The 19,964-nt window shown below is 41.8% G+C and overlaps 1 protein-coding gene across 2 annotated transcripts in view; it reads left to right on the plus strand.

The window, feature by feature from the left end:
• Nucleotides 1-19,964, plus strand: part of LOC145414557 (leucine-rich repeat-containing protein 40-like) — a 49,949-nt gene that overhangs the window by 11,471 nt on the left and 18,514 nt on the right. Inside the window, exons 1-2 of one of the 2 annotated variants that reach the window (XM_080284076.1) lie at nt 2,475-2,555; nt 17,509-17,652. In XM_080284076.1, the coding sequence (XP_080140202.1) occupies nt 2,489-2,555; nt 17,509-17,652 (211 nt within the window). In that variant the 5' untranslated portion in view covers nt 2,475-2,488. Of the gene's footprint in view, nt 1-2,474; nt 2,556-17,508; nt 17,653-19,964 lie in introns of those variants that run through there. The other variant, XM_080284075.1, reaches the window with a different exon arrangement.

Genomic DNA, 19,964 nt, shown 5'->3' on the forward strand with positions numbered 1-19,964 from the left:
AAGGTACAGACTCCGCAACAAATTGGACTCGACTTTTGGGAAGCTGTTGGAATTTCTGTTGTCTGATTGTCTGAATGTTTTAAGATAAATTTCAGCATCGTGTGCGTTGTGTGGAACTGTAAAACGTAAATAATGTATGGTAAATAATTCTCATAATTGATGCTTTACAATATGCATTCCCTGCTCTTTGAACGGTTAGCTCACGTATTTAGTGTGATTGGAATGTGTAGATGAAAATAACTTTTGAATATTTAATGTTTTAAGCAATGAAGAAAACCTTAACATTCATTCATAACACCAGTAATACCGTTATGTCCTGTTTAAGCAATTGTCTGGCCATTTTATTCAACTCTGGGGAGACTGTGAATTGATTGGGTTAGATATAGCCTTCATTAAAACAGACTAGAACAACAGTCATAATGGAACCATCTACCTCACCCACCCCACCTCTTCCCTACAAATCCTTTCCCAGCGACCTAAGCCATCGTGGGTAGGATTCTTGGCTGCAGGGGACTATAAAGGACTCGACATTCAGTCACTTCAGTACGAGAAGCTTTTCCAGAAGTTAGCAAGAATAAAGGAAAATTGTCACCAGATTCGTAGCGTAAAAATACAAGCTAGCGGAACTGCTTTGAACGGTTGGCGGGAAAAGTGTAGCGGGTGGTATGTTGCGGAACCGTGATGTGTGTGTGTGTGTGTGTGTGTTACTCCAAGTGTAAAAATGGCTTTCACTTTACAAAGCAACAGTTGTGGCCGCTTGTGACTGAATGGCAGGTGGTAGGGAGATGGTACTTATGGTGGTGATGTGATGATGGTGATGGCGGTGGTGATGATAATGGTCGTTGATGATGATGGTGGTGGTGGTGATGATGATGGTGGTTATATGGCTTTTGAGGTGCTACTGGTGTGGCGGGAATGATGGTTGTTGTGTGGTGTGTTTGAATGGTGATGGTGGTGTGATATTTATAGTTGTGTTTTGGGGATGGTAGAGATGGTGTGTTGCGGTATGTTACAGTAGAATGGTACTAGTGGACGTAATGGTGGTTTGTCTTCGAGTGGTGTGATGGTTGTGTGGTAGCTACAGTATATCGAGATGGTACGAAAATCAGCAGGATACAAAAAGATAATTATCTAGTTTTGAGTTGGTCTTTGAGGCTGTTGCGAAATCTCTAGTTAGTTGCTGAGCAAAATTTGTTACGAATCCACCATCAACGAGAATTCGGCCAAAATAATCGTATGTTTTAAGATGTTTGAGGTAAAGATGTGTTGGCTGGAAATATATACATTCCACTTGGCATAAATTTGCCATCTCTCAGTATTCAGCTGTAACAAAGAGATTTACACTAGGATATGGCGCTATAACAAAGAAGTGCCATGGAAAGTGTGTAGAGTCGTATTTTCGTACTCTGCCACTGATCTGCATGAGATGGTGCTTAAGGACGAAAATTCCGCCAAGTTAGTGACGGAATTATGGTGTTAAACGAAATTATAGTGTTTGGTATAGTGATCAGGAGTCGTAGGAAATTCTAAAGGTTCGGTGACTTCTTTTACTCTAACTCGGCTTAAAATTGCCCTCTCCCCCACGAATGCGGAGTTGTCAAGATAGATTAGTACTATAATTTGATGCTAGTCACGGAGAAGCCCTGTGAGAAGAATCCTGAGCCGTAGTAATACCTTCCTCTGCCACAGATGTACATGAAAGAAGCTGCAACAAGACGAAAATCTGGGCCAAGTTAATGTGCAAGAACTATAGTATTGGGTCTGGGAATCATTATTGTTGTGGTGGCCCCACTGATTGTAACGATGAAGGCGAGAAGAATGGCAGTGACTGGGGCTAATGGTAGGGGAATTCTAGTGACTGGTGTTAATGGTAGAGGAATGGTAGTGACAGGAGGGTAATAGACGAATGATATGGAGGCTAATAGTAGAAAAATTGTAGTTATGGAGGTCAGTGGTAGAACACTGGTAGCTATGGAGGCTAATGGTAGACACTGGTATGGTGCTGGCAATGATGCTTACGGTATGTGTCGTATGGTACTGTCACTGTGATGGATGTAGTGTGAGGGAAGTATGTAGCGCACAGTTACCGGTATATTTCGTTCTCAGTATACCAGAGATTTTCGTCCCTTTGCAGCTAATTTCACGTAACTCGGTGGCAGAATAACACAATACAGTGGCTCTACTTCCTCCCTGTAGCACATATTCGTAACTAGCATCATATTTTAGTGTTACTCTCTTGTTACAGCTCAGCATTCAAGGTGGAGAGAGGGAAATATTGGACCAAGTAAAGGTGGAAGGAGTAAGGGTAGAATTAGACGCGAGGATATAGTGTTAGGCTAAATGCAGTGTAGGATATAAATATGGAAATCAGGCTAGTGGGCAAATAGGGTAAAGAGGCAGGTTTGGTCTAAAAATGAAGCCGAAGACAGCGCTGCAGCCCGAACGCCTTCAGTAGTGTTGTTACAGCGGTGGAGGGAGAGAGGTAGTGATGGCGGTTCAGGCAGCACACGTAGCTTCAAAGTGTGCAGAGTCTCAAGAGAATGGAGGCCACCTGGGTATGTGCAGACCGCTAACAAGCGCCAGAAATAGATGGTAACATTAAAATAGCGAATATCAGTGTGTCTAACCCGAATAAATCATTGTTAATCGAGCCGGCGAGTGGAGGGCCAGGCGTCTATTTATAACCGTACCCCTGCCCGTGTGGTGGTGCTGGAGGTTGTGTTCGTGACGTCACACCTCAGCTGATTAGATATAAGGTGGTATCATGACGTCAGAAGTCAGATGGGTTAGTGTCTGCATGATCCCCCTCCCCTCTTTCTCTTCCAGTGATAAGAAACAACCCCTTTTAAACCCCCACTTATGTGTAGTCTTGCCTGAAGGGTGTTGGTGTTTGTATGGATTGTAATGGTTTCTCTGTAATAATGACGCATAGCCATCGGCAGTGGGTGTTCCCCTTGTTTATTTACGAGCATTAAAAATAGGAAGGGAGGGAGGGAGCCATTGTATTGTATCTCGGGTGTTGCTGACTTTTTCATCCATCCTGTTATTGTGTGTGTTTCGTGATGTCTAGAGATTATTATTTTTGCGTTATTGGAATTTCACCAGTATTATGTAGAGGCAACAATAGGCTAGCGCAGAGTAATATTATGTGGTTGCCAAGTTACGAATACAGGTAAATTATATCGGACGATTTCTTCACGTTAAATGCAAAACAGCTTGAGGATTCCCTGGCGTGAATGAGATAATACTAATACTAATGATAACGATAATAATAATAAAAAATAAATATTGAAGTGTATTTAACACGAATATCAACCTACATATAAGAATTTGACAGGTACAAAAACTCATGAGTAACATTACTTTTTTTTTTTTTTTTTTTTTTTTTCGGAGCACATACAATACGAAATAAGAATTACTCACGGTGGCTGGGAATAAGAAGAAATCGACTGTTTTATTTGTATAATTTATTGAGTACAAAGACTGACAATTTTCTATCAGTGTTGGAGAGAGATTGTATGTATGTAAAGTGAACTAGTTAATGTCCACAAATACTGGTAAAATATACAAATTAAAGGATGCAAACAAAAGTACGATTAAAACCATGTGTTGGCGTTGGTGTTTGTATTATTTTTGTTGGGGGAGCAAGAACCAGGCTTCCCGAGGCCACCCACTTCACCACCCTGCCCACAGTGTCGCCAGCCTGCACCCGTCGCCACAACAAAGCAACTTACGATGATAGTCCTTTCGAAACTAAGATGGTTTTATTAGCAGGGAGACGTGGGAAGATTTACGATAATGTTTCTCGTATCTAAGATTAATTGTAGGATGAACGGGAAGCGAGGGAAGATTTAGAAGCAATTTGTCTTGTAACTAAGATTTGTATTACCAGGGTGGAGATATTACGATAATTTTCCTCTCGTAGCGAAGATGATATAGTCAGCAGGAAGATTAAGAGTTTGGGAAGATTTAAGATACTTTTCGTAACTTAAGATTATTTTAGCAGGGAAAGCATACGTGAATATTATTTTACGATACAATCTTTTCATATCTAAGATTATTTTAGCAGGGAGAACGACACATGAGGATATATGCGATAATATTCCTCTCGTAACTAAAGTATTTTGTGTGTCGCCTTACAGAATTAAAAATAAACATAGTTACGGAAGGGATATGATCGTCAGCTGTGTGTGTGTGTGTTTGGCGCCGTGGATGCTGGCGAGGGTTACTTAGGATTCCAGTAGCATTTGGGGGCTAGTTTCCATTTTAGTCTGGTGGCGTCAAGTGAATGATGATGGAGGGAGAAGCTGTGGCATTTAGCATCCCGTTCCTTGTTCGATATAATTTTGATTGATTGATTGTGTGTGTGTGTAATACGTTTCAGTGGAAGTTTGTCATTCAGCATCGTGCATTTGTTTATTTTCATTGTTAAAAATAAGTAGAAAACTGATTCGGAACACTAGTTTTTGTTCCTCGGTAAATGTGCAGTATTAAGAGTGCTGTCCTTACATTATTTCAAAGTCCAGTTCTTTTGTTCATTCAGTAAATATTTTTTGCGAAAAAGTTTGGCATTGTAAACTGAATGATAAAGATTACCGATAGTTATATATTTGTTGATTATTATCATGTTTAAAGTCTCACGTAAGTTCACTGTTTCGTAACCTGATTTTCTTCACGTACCTGTAGTTTATTTGCATACGACAGAGGTAATTAACTCACGATCGGGACAGCTCTTGTTTTATTTCGTCTATCATCTGACGATTTAATTTAGCTAAATGAGTTATAGGAACCGTTGATATTTGTCACCAACAATAACTAGCTAACGCCATAAGAATATCCAGCCGAGTGTTGATGTGTATGAATTACGTAAAGATATAATAAAACGTCAGGGCTCTGTTCATGATATTTTTATTTATGGAGGTGGATGATTGAGACGGTAATTATTAGGTGTATGGATTACATCAAGGCATGTAAGACTATTATAAAAAATGTCAAGGTTAATGCATTATCTCCAGGTAAAAGTTAACGCCTTGTAAATCACAGAATGGGTGGGAATTTCTCAGGTAGCTGGCGTGAGTACTTTTTCTTGTAACGTGTATGTAGTCAAGGTTGGGGTGAGCCCGATTGTCTCCTGAGGCTGCTGCTGTTGTTGTTCAGGGAGTTGTATCACGGCTTATGTTTGTTTTAGTGTTGTATCCACTGTGTGTGTGTGTGTGTGTGTGTGTGTGTGTGTGTGTGTGTGTGTGTGTGTGTGTGTGTGGTACGTTGGGTTGTATTCCTTCAGTACAGTAACGCCTTTTTATTATTCCGCTAGACGGTTTTAAGCTGAGATTGTTTCTAACACGTTACAAGAGAGTTCTGTACATTTCTATCACGAGTTACTGTAAATCGCCAAGTGGCTGCAAGAATAATGATGTGACAACGTATTGAAGGGGGTATTTCCATGTGTAGTCTATTAGTTGGGATTACTTGAGATTGTGGCTGTCTTTGTACACCGTATTATTTTTTGTAATTATCTGGCCAGCAGTTAAGAATAAGATTTGCAGATGTCAAATCACGGAAGGTCTTTCACACTGGATGTATGCCGTACTGGGGTGTTCGTCCGTACTCAGTATAAACGGTACGTATGTAAGCATTAATTCATTCAGTACTGTACCCCCGTGCGGCCACACTTGCTACAAACATGTGATCGACAAGAAAAAAGAAGGCCCAGGGGTCCGTCCAGCGATCAGACTCGGATACTGTGGCGGCTGTAACTCGTTCCTCAGTTTTACATTGTCGATCACATGTTTCTGGTAAGTGTGGCCGCACCCTGAGACCAACAAATGTCAGACTTTATTTCTTCCTTATGATTTACATTGCTAACGAGCGGAACACTAGATAACGCGAGGACACCCCAAACCTAAAAAAAATCACCAATTCGAGCAGGAATATCAGACTTGAAATTTTTTACCAAAGTTGATATTTCCAGCGTCAGTGTTTTTTTTTTTTTTTTTCCTTTCAAACGCTTTGTTGAAGTGGTTGTTGCGCGATAACACCTTAAATCCCACTTCACCCTACCTCGTGATCCGGTTGGTGAGTCATAATCCCGGGTTTCACCATAGCTATTAGCATCGTGAGTAATTGTACCTTATGGCGCGTGTGGTGTTATTGTGGGTGAGGATGATTGTGCATGTTCTTTTGTTTCTGTAGCTCGTGTACTCGGTGTGTGTGTGTGTGTGTGTGTGTGTGTGTGTGTGTGTGTTCGAACGTCGGTGATAGCTATTGTTTTCTTCATATAACGTGATTGATGGTGCTTGTTCTTCTGTTTTCGTACGCTTATGGTTTCTCTCTCTCTCATCACTGCACCTGTTATTGTTTTCCTTGTGCATGTATTTTAGTGGTCGGCTTGCATTCGCCTGGCATGAATGGGCAGCTCTGTTCTAAACGTTCTAGCCATGTATTTCGGGTTCTGGAGAAGTGACCCTCTCCCATCTAATACTTTCGTCCCCACGGTTAGATATGCCTGTTTATTTTCTGTGTGTGTGTGTGTGTGTGTGTGTGTGTGTGTGTGTGACGCATTTTCCTTTGTTTTCTTGAGATGTTTCAAAAGATGATCAAGATTTTATTGTTATTGTTGTAGTATGGTACCGTCTTTCATTTTAGTAACATGCATCGTGAGTTATCGCCTCTCCATCTTAGTCAATCCCTTCACCACGATGGTGTTTTATAATTGCTATTTCCAGACTGTTTTACTCAAGATAGACCACGTATCGAAGGGACTAATGAAGAAAGTACCGTACCGGTATACATAGACCAAGGTATCAAACCGTGACGTCGGTCTTCTTTAGTTTATTCTTATTACGTCGGTGGTTTTATTCGTTTGTACTGAATTGGTTAATGAAAGTTATATTTAACCCCCTAATTTCGAGCAGGATCCTGAGGGTGACTAAAATATTCTGGAGATCTAAAAAAAAAAAAAAAAAAAGCGCCGGATACAAGTAGTTAATGCTGACGTTGGGGCCTTTTCTTTTCGTTTTTCTTCGTAATTATGGTTGGTGTTCTTTTGCCGTTGCCTAACATTCAAATGACTAAATCTCCCTCCCCTCCCCCTCTCTCTGATAATTACTGGGGTGCAAGATGATGGTGACCCCTTTGTGTTTTGGTACCTTTCATCTACAGTAATTATGACTTTGGTTTCATTGCTCAGAAGATTCACACGGCGATGAATGTGTGTGTGTGTGTGTGTGTGTGTGATGGTATTTTTTGCTGTGCAAGTTGTCATTTTTTGTTTCATTATCAGTTACCATAATGAACCTACCTACAAAAGTCTAATTCCTCTATTTATGCTCTCAGATTTCCTTCCTTCCAGCTGCAATGCTATATACCCTGATACGAGACTATCTCCTGTTCAGCTTAAGTTTAGATTTTCATTCCTCAGTAAAAATTCTAGTGCCTGGTTCATTCAGTTTTTCAGTTCCGTTCATTCCCAGTGACTTTCCAATATCTGCCTTCATCTTTACCGTTCCTGTGCCTCTTCTACATTGTTCGCTGTCATTCTCACCAGCTGCTTAGTCGTATGCATTCACTCATCTCCATTCTGGTGTCTCTGAGTACTTATTCATTTCCATTCATCTTCACATTTTCCTTCATCTTTAACCAGTCTGTAACCTCGTAGTGTTTATGAAATTTGTCCATGTATATGTATTCACTTATTCATTTTCAGTTGCATTTTCATTAATCTCTAACGATTGCACCTCCCTCTAAAACAATTAACTCTAAGCCCTTGGCCACCCCGTTTGGGATACATGGCGTCTGGCAATGAATGAAAAAAAATCTGTTCACTCTAACCGTTCTAGTGCGTTTTCCGCTTACTAGAGTTCCATAATAATTCCATTCATCTAGACTTCTTTTTTTTTTTTTTTAATTTAATGTGGAGTGTGGAACCTGTTCTTCCTTAGTGTCCTTCAACTTGTTACGACGGTTCACTGGTCACTTAGCCTTCACTCCCCCCTCCTCCTCCCCCTCTGCCTTCACTCCTCCCTCCGCCCACCTTCATTCCTCCCTTGGCCCCCCTCCACAGTAGAACAAGTCACCTTTGAACTTTGAACACAGCAGTGTGCGTGAAATAATTATCCAGCCTCACGTCTTGAGGAGAATGCTTTGGTCATAATGTTGTCCTTGTGTGTGAGCCATTTCCTTGCTGCACATTAATCAGGACTGTAATAGATCATTTGTGTGTGCGTGCACGCGTGCGTGCACACCGCTACTTCAGTCGATTTTACAAGGGTTAAAATATGCATCTCGAGGGACTGGCTATGGAAACAATCTTTACAACCCTTCAGTGACTGTTTCCTTTCGTACTTAACCCACAAACATCGTAACCATTTTTTAAGACACCACAAGGACAGAAGATTAAATGCTGAATCTAAACACAGTAGTTGCTCCCAGGATCATGTTAATTTAAAAGTGGCATTTATGTTTTTGTTCAACATAAAAACGTACCTTATCGATGAAACCAAGATTTATGTGAAAGAAAAATCCTGATGAATATGTATATATATATATATATATATTTTTTCCGACAATATCCGGGTAGCATTCCATGTCCGTTACAATGAGCCTTAAGCTTAATCAGCTGATCACGCCTTTGGAAGATGTTAAGTAATTGAGAAAAACCTGAACTCAGCTTGTGTTATAAGTTTTTGTCTACTATTAATTATGACTAGAATCAGGAGCTGACGCTAATGTGAGACGTGATGAAAATGAGTAAAAGTAAGACACGCATGAACAAGTAAAGAAGAACTTAACAAGTTCAGTGGAGAGAGAGAGAGAGCATACCTATCTCATCACTTTTTTTTTTTCTTTTTCATCTTAGCAGCAGGCACGTGGAGAGAGGTGTGCTAGTGTACAGGGAGGATAGTGTGTCGTTAGTAAAAGGGTCGTTACTGTGTAGGGATTTTTTTTTGCCAGGCAGGTCTGTTCAGCATTTCCTAACGAAGCCTTCACCTTGACACGAGAGCATTGAATGTGTTGACAGAAAAGCCTTACTCGTATTGTTAAGACCACTCCTCACAGGATGCGACGTCAGGCAATATATAGATTAATTGATGGTTAAGCAGGTGGTGTAGAGGATGCGAAGACAACTGACTCAAGGTAAACACAAGGAACAACTTGAAATAAGCTGACTGTAAACAAACATTGCCACGTGAAATCAACGAAATGTAAACACAGCTGTGATATTGGCTGAATAAATGTAAACAAACAGCCACGTGAAATCAGCTGACTAGCCTATCTAAACAAAGCCAGCCACGTGAAATCAACTAACCAAATGTAAACAAACAACCGCGTAAAATCAGCTGACTAAAGGTAAACACCCACGCGAAATCAGCAGACGAAATGGACGGGAAATCAGCTGACTAAAGTAAAAAGGGAGCCACACGAAAACAGCTGATGCAAGATAAACAGTGTGCAAACGTTCAAGGTCGCCAAGGTGAGGAAGCCCTAGGTGCGCAGTCCCTCCTTGTGGCTAAGCTGGTGGTGAGTGGCTTTGGCAGAGGACGTGCAGGTAGTACAGGGATTCACAGCAAGGAACAAAGGGAAGATGAAATAATACCTGAAATAATGACATGAACGGCAAAAACCAGGGGTGGAATGACAGCTGTGGAAATAAAAAGTGGAAGAACTCTCTCTCTCTCTCTCTCTCTCTCTCTCTCTCTCTCTCTCTCTCTCTCTCTCTCTCTCTCTCTCTCTCTCCCGTTAATTGTTTTTATTCATATTAGATTTCTATTAATTCTAGGGGGAAAAAATAGTCCCCATAAAGCCATTAAGTACAGTGACGTCTTTATTTACCGTCAGACTTTTTCATGTTTTTTTTCTTTTCATTTTTTATGCTACTGTCAGACTTTTTTCTTCCTTTATTTTTGCTAACGTCAGACATTTTTTCTTCCTTTTTTTGTGCTACCGTCATTTTCTTCCTTTTTTTTTATGGCTCGGTGGAGATCTCTGGTAGTGACAAGATGCGTGGGTAGTCGTGGCGTTGGACTTCTCTTTAACAGGTTACATAATGGGGGTCTGGCATGGTTGTGTTGGTATGCTCCACAGTTGCACACTGTTTTCCACTCCCTTTTAAACCCGTAGGAACTGCTAAAAACAGACGTGTCGCAGTGTTGTTACTTAGATTCAGAAACGTACGATATTATTTACGTAAAGTCAAAGACGTACGATATTCTTTGCCGTAAGTACGTTGTGGTTTGGTAAGGAGGGAGTTTAGAGTCATGGTTAATGCCACGTCGTTAGGATTTGTTAGCTAGTGGGAGGACAAGGAATAGAAAAGCACCCGAATCTTTCCAGACCACTTATTACTGGAAAAAATAATCGTGCCATAGGGAAATTGTAGCAGTTTAGTTATGTATAATTATCCCATCTTTAACTTCTCATGCCTCCTCTTTGTCTTGGAAAAAAAAAATCTTGCGAGAGGAAAAGTATGTTAAAGTTCTTTTCTTTCCTTCTCTGTTCTCAAGCCTCCTCACGTTCCTGGAAAAACGCATTACTTATGAGAGGAAGTCTTTGTTATCTCTTGATTTCGGTGGCATATGATGGTAGTTACGCGGCCATTATTATTATTATTTCGCTTGGCCAGTCACTACAAAAGAAAGACAGTACGAAAGGGAAATTATCATAAAGTTGGGCATATCTCAAACTTGGCCGTGCCCAGTGTCAACAACCAGCACGCTGTTTGGGAAGCCTAGTGTTACATAAGCGGGGACAAGTAAACACGCTGGCTGGGGGCGGCTTAGAGAGGAACGCTGGTGTGTGTGTGTGTGTGTGTGTGTGTGTGTGTGTGTGTGTGTGTGTTGGAATGAGGCAGTGTAGAGTTTTTCTTAGATGTGTCGGGTGTAGGTAAGTTTGTGTTTAGTTATTGTACTGGTTGAGGTAGGTTAGAGTAGTGTTATGAGCGGAGAAATAGACCAAGCCTCTTCTCAGGTTAGGAATATTACCCACCAGCGAAAATTGAGATGGGTGAACTTTTTGTCTCCGATTTTAGCTTTTGTCAGTGATCCGTTTACACATCTGATGATCGGAGTTTGAAGATTACTGGGTGTGTGGCCTATTTTATTGGTCATGCTGTTAATTCATCAACAGTCTTATTTCCTTTCTTTCTGGACTCCACCTCACTTCACCCATGATTGGGAAAAAATGGCGAGATGGTGGTGATGGTTGGTGGTGGTGGTGGTGGTGATGATGATCTTTGCAGGATCGTTAGTTAGTTTCGAGACTGTAAAAGAACTGCTGAGCTGAACATTACCTTGCAAGACGTGAGGGACAGGTGCTGTACCGTTATAGTAGGAAGAGAGAAGCGTGAGGGAGCTAGGGTGAGCAGGGGGTGGTAGGGTGAACGGGCAAGGTGGCTTGGCTTGGCTTGACGCGAACACCTTGACTGGTCCCTCTCCTGTATTAATTTTCTCCTTATGCTTTGTTGTCCATAAAGGGTTGTGCTGGAATTAATGTGCGACTTTTATGAACTATTATGTCACAGTATCTCTTCCTGTAGCGGTCCACGTTGCGTAGTACCTTGCACCATGATTTTATGGCAGCGTAGTAACGGTGGAGTGTCTTTTTTTGTTGACGTAATTTGCGTTAACAAGCAAAATTAAGTGGCGTGAAGGTAATTTAGTGGTCGCCTCCTCTGAGATTAAAGTACCTGGCAGTAGGTAAGTAGATAGAGGTAGACAGATATGCGGTAGGTTTAAAAAGTAGTGAGTCTTGTAACCCTGGGAGAATGACTTTGAGGTGTGGAGCCTCTTGAAGCCTCTCACGCATGTAATAAGGAGTCCTGCACTTGTCCTTGTCGCCTCACTCCCACTTCACTGTCACTACCCCACCCTTCTCCCTCTCATGTCCACTCCCACTTATTTCCAGACCTTGTCCCCGTACTCGTCTCTCACTCACTCCACCTCACCCCATTATTCACACCCCCTCTCATTTATCATATCCCTTCCACCACACTCCACCCAACCTACCTCCACCAAATGATTAGTCTGTCCACTCCCTCATTTCCCAACCCAGGCCCCCTACCCCTCTCTAAAACCCCACTCCCAATTCTGTCTCACTAACCCCACCCCCCACTCCCACTGACTCACTTCGCACCCAACTCCCACTCGTTCAGCTTCACGCTCATCTCCTACTCACTCATTTTCCCATCCCACCCTTTCACACATTTTCTCAGTCTTATTTCCCACTCATATTCACCCTTCCTACTTGAAGCTAGATGGTCTATAGTAGTTCCTTTTGCCATTTTACTCCTACTTAGGCGCCACCATCCTATCTTCTATTTTACTTTCCATCTTCCCAAACACTCCATTCCTGTCCCATCCTTTCCTCATCTCTCCAACCCTAACTCTTCTCCCACTTCTCTTCTTTTTATCGTCTGTCCTCTCTTATTGTTTCATTTTCCCTCTTCTCCACCTGTCTTATAATTTTCTTCTACGCGTGTTCTGTCATCTCTTCTGTTCAGTCCTCTTCTCTCCTCCTCCCCTTCCCTCCCCTCCCTTCTTCCATTATCTTCCCACCCTCCCGTATGGCTCCTACCAAGGCCATCAGCATCCTTACCCCTCACTCCCCCCACCCACCTCCGCATGAGCCACTCCCTCTTCTCCCCTTCCCCCTCACTCTCCCTCATCCCCTTGGTCCCACAGCATCCACCCCCGAATCCCCATCACACTAGCCACTTCTTCCACCCCATCCCCCTCCGCTCCTTCATCCTAGACTATCCCCCACACTGACTCCTCCTCCCCCACACCCCCATTCACTCTTCTCACCCCCTCCCCACCCATTATTTCCTCCTTCTCTCACCTTTATACAGTCATCCTTGTGTACTATCCTCACCGCCTACCGTGCCATCTACATCCTCATCCCTCCTTTTTCCTTGACCAGACTATCCAACCCCCCCTCTCACCAGTCCCCCCCCTTCCATTGATACGCAGATCCTCTCCACGTATTGTACATGCTTCCCACTTTTTTTCTTTTTTTTATGATATGGTTGAGATGATACGGTGAGAAAGACAGAGAGAGAGAGAGAGAAGAAAGAAAAAAGTGACGGTTGTATGGCGTAGGTTACATGATCACTGTCTCGCCCAAAACACACATTCCTCCCCTTCTTTTTCCTACCATTCAGCCATCTGTCCCTCCTCTTCTTCCTCTTACCCTTCAATCTTCTCTCCCTCCTCCTCCTCCTCTTCTTCCTCCTACCCTTCAATCTTTTCTCCCTCTTTTCCTTCCTCCTCCTCTTCTCTTCGTCCTGCTCATCAATCTTCTCTCCCTCCCTCTCCTCTTCCTCGTACTCTAATATCTTCTCTCCAGACTCGCCACATCTCATTTTCCTCTCTTACCCCAGTCCCCTCCTCCCTCTCCCATTCAGTTTCTTCATTGTTCCCTCCTCTTCCTCCTCCTCCTCCACCTCCTCCAAGGCCACCGCCCTCTCGCCCCCTCCACCCCTCTCCTTCTCCTCCTCCTCCTCCTCCTCCTCCTCCTCCATGACTCACCTGTATCCTGCTCATAACCCATTTCCTCATTATTCTCTCTCTCTCTCTCTCTCTCTCTCTCTCTCTCTCTCTCTCTCTCTCTCAGAATATACATTTTTATAACCCTTCCTATAAAAGTTTTGAAAGAACAAAACATAACCATTTCTCTTACCGTACTGTTTGTTCTCCTTTGTACTCCTTTGTGTTCCCAGGCACTCATTGTTTTTCCTTTGTATTCCTTTGTATTCCCTTGTACTTATCTGTTTTCCCTTGTACTCCTTTATATTCCCCTGTACTCCTGACTGTTTGTTTTCCATTGTAGTCCTTTGTATTTCCTTGTACTCTTACCTCACCTCACCACACCCACCCAGGGCAGACGAGGTCAAAAAGGGCTCCCCCACCACCGTCGCCACCGCCACCCCACACCCACATAATTTACGGCCATGTTTATTCCCACCCATGTAATCCAGTAATTTTAGTACTGTACAACTCATAGGAATTGTCAAGGGAATTACTTCAACGCTTCGACAGACGATAAAGTTATGTTCATCATTTTCATGCATATCCATCGTATTAGGAATTTTTCGGTGGAGCCAAATTTTCTGAGGCGTGAATAATGTGCGAGTAGCGTTTTTTTTTTTTTTTTTTTTTTTCGTACTTTTGTGGTTTGTGTCTGGATCGTACCCTCCCCCCTTCTCTCTCTCTTTCTCTCTCTCAGCTACGCGTTCTTCATATTCCTAAGCGACCAACAATTTCAGCATTAATTTCGTATATACTTAAAAGTCAGGTGGTAGAAATTATTATACTCACATTAAACATTTATTTCGACAACAATTTTACAGTAAACGCAAATTTCATCAACCGAGCGTAAGTTCTAGCACTGAAACTGTCCATTGTAAATCTAGGTCCTCTAAAGATTTAAAAGTTTCCCCCTCCTCCTAATGTTTACTAGACCCGTTTTCTTCCAGGATGTTGCGGGCTTCGTGTAAAGGATCTCGAATATCGGGGATTTTCTCGATAACGCCTTGGCATTTATACGGAAGGAATTAATAGAGAATTGAAGAGTAAATGCTGAGTGGCGAGTGTGGTTGATTGAGGGAGTGCAGGTTGTTTTTATCTATTTATTATTTGCCACTGTCAGGCGATTATATTTAACTTGTATTGTTATCTACCCCATATTAAAAATCGTCTGATAGGAATAAATTAAGACCCTCGGGCTGAAGGGGTTTGTGATCACTGGATGAGATACCAGGAGGATGTGGCGCCGCGAGAGAGAGAGAGAGAGAGACTGGGAGAGCGAGGAAGGGGGGGTAGGAACAGAACAAGGTACCCGAGAACTTGTCAGACTGATGGATCGTATTCACAAGCTGTCTTAAGTTGTGTATACGACAGCGTTTTTATACATTAATCCTCATTCATGCTCACCGTTACGACTTCAACTAGAGTGAATATTAGTGAAAAATATGGTCTTCCAAATTATAGTTTAATTTTATGGAGACCTGTTTATCGGGAAATTGTCAGTTAATATCCTTTGTGAATATTGACCCAGGAACATAGAAGTCACGAACTACAGGCAACACGCGCCGCCCTTTGACCTCATCAATCTGGGAGGCAACGGGGGTAACGGGAAGGTGGAGGAGGTGAAGAAGGGAGGAGGGGGAGTTTGGCACCATCTACAAAAAGCGCGTTCAAATGTGGCGCGCAAATTTTGAACGGTTATTGTTATTGTTCCGTTTACCTATTTAATCGCAAGGATGTGGTATATTTATTTCCAGGGTTAGTTTGTGTGTACTGATAACTTCCTGATTATTTTTTTCCCTCCATCGAGCTATTGTCTTGAATTTTCCGCCTTTAGTGTTTATATTTTTCAATGTTCCTGGGATTGGCGCACAAAATCAGGGTCACTTCTTGCTTTAGTTATCGCCTCATGACTGGTTATGCAAGAACGTCTTCAACCAAGGACGAGTTTTGTTGCTGCGAGGTTGCAAGGACGAGAACATTAATCCAGCAAACATCCTTATCCAAGAAAAATTACGCCTTGAAGGTTAGAGCTAAAGGGAAGGAAGGAGCCAGTGTAAAGGAGGGAAGAAGGTAGGGGAAGGGGAAAGCGGAATGCTGAAGGAAAAGAGTGGGATACGCAGATGCCTCTCATCCCACTCCATTCCCTCTACCTCCTCTTCTCTCATGTTCTCCCTTCCTTCCCCTTTCCCACTCCCGTCTCTCCCCTTCTCTCTTCTTCATCCCTTTCCTTTTCTCCCCTTCTTCCCCTCTCTTCTTCATCCCTTTCCTTTTCTCCCCTTCTATCCCTCTCTCGTCTCACCCCTTCTTCCTTTCTCCCGTCACTTCCCTTTCTCTCTCCCCCTACTCATCTCCTACCCTTCCCCTCATTCCTCCTCGCCTTCGCCCGACCCTCACTCGCCTTCCCCCTCCCTCACTTACTACGCATTACCTCTTGGGCCACGGCGCGCGCCACCTCCCACCGACTCCACCCCTCGACCCCTCCACCAACCTCTCCTAGTCTCCATCATCTTCAGAGTTTAAACTTTACGTATTTTCATCTTTAAAATTTAAGCCCAACGTTTTTCCATATATAAAACTAAATATAACTGTTCTTGATGGATCATTAAGTCGTTAGTGTCTGTTGCTATACTTTTGAAAATAATCGCAATACTGTTGGCGTTACGATTATGTACCCAATGTGTGTGTATTTGACCTGGGCGTGTTTTTATAGTCATGATACGTTTGCAATTTAGGTTATATAGAGCGTATATCGCGGCAAATCCAGGACGACTCCACTGTAACAAATCGTAATACAATATTGTGGGTGAACATTCCGTTAGGTGATGATAGTGTTCGTTGTGTAGTGGCGACATGACCACCCCGGCGCTCAAGGTAATTCAAACACACCACTCTGACGTTTGTTTGATGCCAGTTCCTTTGTCTAATGGGTAACTCAAGAGCCTAGTCATGCATGTGTACTCATAATTCTGATTGTTCGGTAGATTAAACACTCACTCAGCCCAGCGACGATTGTATATTGCGAGCTCTTTGTGTGGCGGGTTAATAAAAATTCAAGTTGTTTTGGTACCGGAGTTCCGTCTCTGTTCGGTAAATTAAAACTTCAAACGGCCCTGTGGCGTTTGAATACCGGGAATTCCTTCGTTGGGTAACTGGAAAGCCTTGTGATGTTTCATAGTACTGTCTTCCATGTCGAGTAAGTTAGTGACAAGGCTAATGTAACAAATCCTAGGGGCTTTTGTATTTTGTGGACTTTTTCGTCTGAGGTTAAAATCTAGTTAGGCAGCATTATGCTTTTTACGTTGACAGCTTAGTTACTGTGCCTAATATTACAAATGAACATTTTATAGATGGCTAAGTATTTTCATTACCTGCAATCTTACTGACCTGTTGTAATGTTATGATTGATTTTCAGTAGCCTGCCTCCCTTTACTTATACTGTGTTCTTCCTCAAGATTTACTTTACCTTGTGTGTCTACTTTTTTCTTCATACATTATCATGAGATATAAGTATGCCTTAGTAAATTCAAGCATATCAAAGTTATGGACACCATTAGACAGCTCGGTATGTACGTTTATCATTTACTATAATTTTAGTTCACGCCTATAATAATTTGCTAGTATCAGAATTTCCGTTTAATATGAGTATGTATTTATTTTTTGTTTATTTTTAGGTTATACCCCAGATAATTTCCTCAGTATGATTACGTGTATAATAATTTCCTTTCAAATTAGTGTTTAATTTCCCCTGAATAGGCTTGTTATTTATGATATCCCAATTTCCGTTCAGCTAACAATATATAATTTCCTGGATAGTTCACATGAATCATAATTCCCTTTCATCTTCGTTTATTTAAAAAAAAAAAAAAAAAATCCTGTGACTGCGTGTATTCGAATTTTTTTGAGTCGTTTATAAAATTTCAGTGTTTATAAAATTTCATGTGAGTATGCTTGCGTGTATCCTAATTTCCTCTTCTCCCCGGTACAGATCTGAGCGAGTGCCAGCTGTGCCAGGTGCCAGATGCAGTGTTCCACCTCATGAGGAACACCCCCCTCACCACCTGCAATCTCTCCGGCAACCTCCTCTCAAAAATCCCGCCAAAGTTTGCGCTAAAGTTCTGCCTCATCACGGGTAAGTTTAGCATTTTTTTTGTTCTTTGTGTAATATTTTGGAATGTTTTTGATATTTTGTAACTTATTTTTATTATTTTGGAATTTAATGTAGTTTGTAAGAAAGATTTTGTGATGCAGTACTTTGTCAGTCATTCCATCAAATCCATTATTGCCTCATGTGGAGCGTAGGGACCCAAAACTAGGCTACTCAGCTCCGTCCCGACATTGAAGGCGAGTGTGACCAACCTCATCCGTCCCTGAGCGGTATTATGAGAGCAATACACCTCAATCATTCCTCAGATATTAACTCTTGCTGTCTCCGTCTGGCTGATGCACCGTAACCCACTAGACCACCTGGTGAAATTTGGACATATGGTTACCATCCAGTGTAGTAAATGGTTTCCTGGGTTACAGTAAACTATTTGGCATGTTAACCAGTGTAGACTAACTTGAAGGCAGTGCTACATCGAGTGAATGGATGGTGGACGCCCACACCACGAACGCTCAATCCTTCAATAATTTTGTCATTTTGTTTATTTTGTTTGTATTATAAATTTTTGACAACCTTGTCTTGTTAGGACGTGCTGATATTGCAAGCTGAGAGTTCTTTGAATTTCTTGTTTACTTATACCGCTGCCATTTTCAGTGTTTTGTACCGAAGCTGTTAAGTCATGTGCATTCAGGGAAAGAAAATTGACGGTGGAATCAGGTTTTGAGATTGCATTTGGTACCAGACAGTTGTAACAATCATTTGAACGCGGCGGGGAGGAGTTCGAATAAAAGGGGGAAGGAAACTGGTTGGTGAACAAAGAAGTGGAATATAAGAATACAAAATTGGATGAAGAAGAAGAATTAATATTTAGGTGTGTGGAAAATCGGTGATGGAGGTGGGCTACAATATTCGGTGTTGTAATACTGATGGTGAGTGGAAAAGAAAATGGGATGTATTTGAATGGAGGGAAAAACTGTGACATAAAAGTTGTATGAAAATAGGTGGTAGTGGCGGTGATGGGATGGAATATACAGTAGGGTATTGTAAAAGGAGGGTGGATGGAAAATGAAAAATGAATGAAAATGTATATGGAAAAAAAAAAAAAAAAAAAAAAGTGATGGTTGGGGAAGGGTGTATGAAAAGGGGTAGATTAGCGTAAAATAATACAAACGTGTAGGAAAACTGATGGTTGGGGGAAGACAGGGGTTTGGAAAATCGATGTTGAAGAAAAAAAAAAAAAGTATTCAATGTTGTGAGGAAATTGGTGGTTCGAGGGAAGATAGAATATAGGGTTTCGGAAAATTTATTAAAAAAAAAAAAAAAGTATATAATGTTAAAGAATGTGCTTTAACCTGACTTGGCCTTGCTGCTCGGCGGTGGCAAGTACCCGTCCCCACAAGGCCAGACAGCCAGGATCACGATTTGCTGGCCGCCGTTATGTGGCACGCCCCATAATGTAATGCAGTATACATTATATAAATCACAGTAATAAAGCAGAGTAATATATAAAGCACGGTAATAAATACAAAACAGTAAGGTATATAGAGCACTGCAACATACGTATATAAAGCAGTTATAATTGTGCATGAAAAGTATGGTCTGGGTCCTTTTCTACGTACCACAATGCTACGAGCTATCTGCATTACAGTCTGATGATTTACACTTTATATTGATTTACTTTGTTGGGTCATTTTGTCACTGCTAAGTCCCAGTGTTGCTTTTAAATCAGGTCGATAGTCTTAAATCGTAATCCTTACTAAAGAAGCAAGTCATGTACCTCGGAAGAAAGAAAGAAAGAACGTATTTTGTACTCTTACGTCGTCAGATGGTGCAAATATAAACGCAGCATTGTCAATTACAGGTTATTCATTCGCGGCTGTTGTATATAATCGCTTGTAACACGTTTATATTTAGCTTTAAGATCATCAGTAGATTCATAACTCCCGATGTTTGAAAAATAAAGAGCTATTAATTCGTTCGTAGCTTTTTATTTAATTATGTATTTACCGATGTCAAGATCTTGATATTCGTTTTTTAGATCACACAAGTAGATGTGTCCCATGGATCGTTGACTAAACCCTAGTCACACGTGCGTATTTTGAGGCCACGAATGAGCTACGTACAGTATGCAATATGTGGGGTAATACCTATCTCATTCATGGTAAATCGTAACGGTTGCCTGAACATACGCGGAAATACCTGGCCATGGGTGGGCATACGGGAGGGGGTTACCTAAATTTTACCTTGTTTAAAATTACGTGGGGGTGGCCACGTAAAAGTAGATACGCAACGGGTGGGTAATATTACGCAGCTAAAGCGGGACCATACCTAACTTATGC

This window comes from Coenobita brevimanus, chromosome 100 (genome assembly GCF_032717465.1).
Source record: "Coenobita brevimanus isolate Jiangsu-jjx chromosome 100, ASM3271746v2, whole genome shotgun sequence".
NCBI lineage: Eukaryota > Metazoa > Arthropoda > Malacostraca > Decapoda > Coenobitidae > Coenobita > Coenobita brevimanus.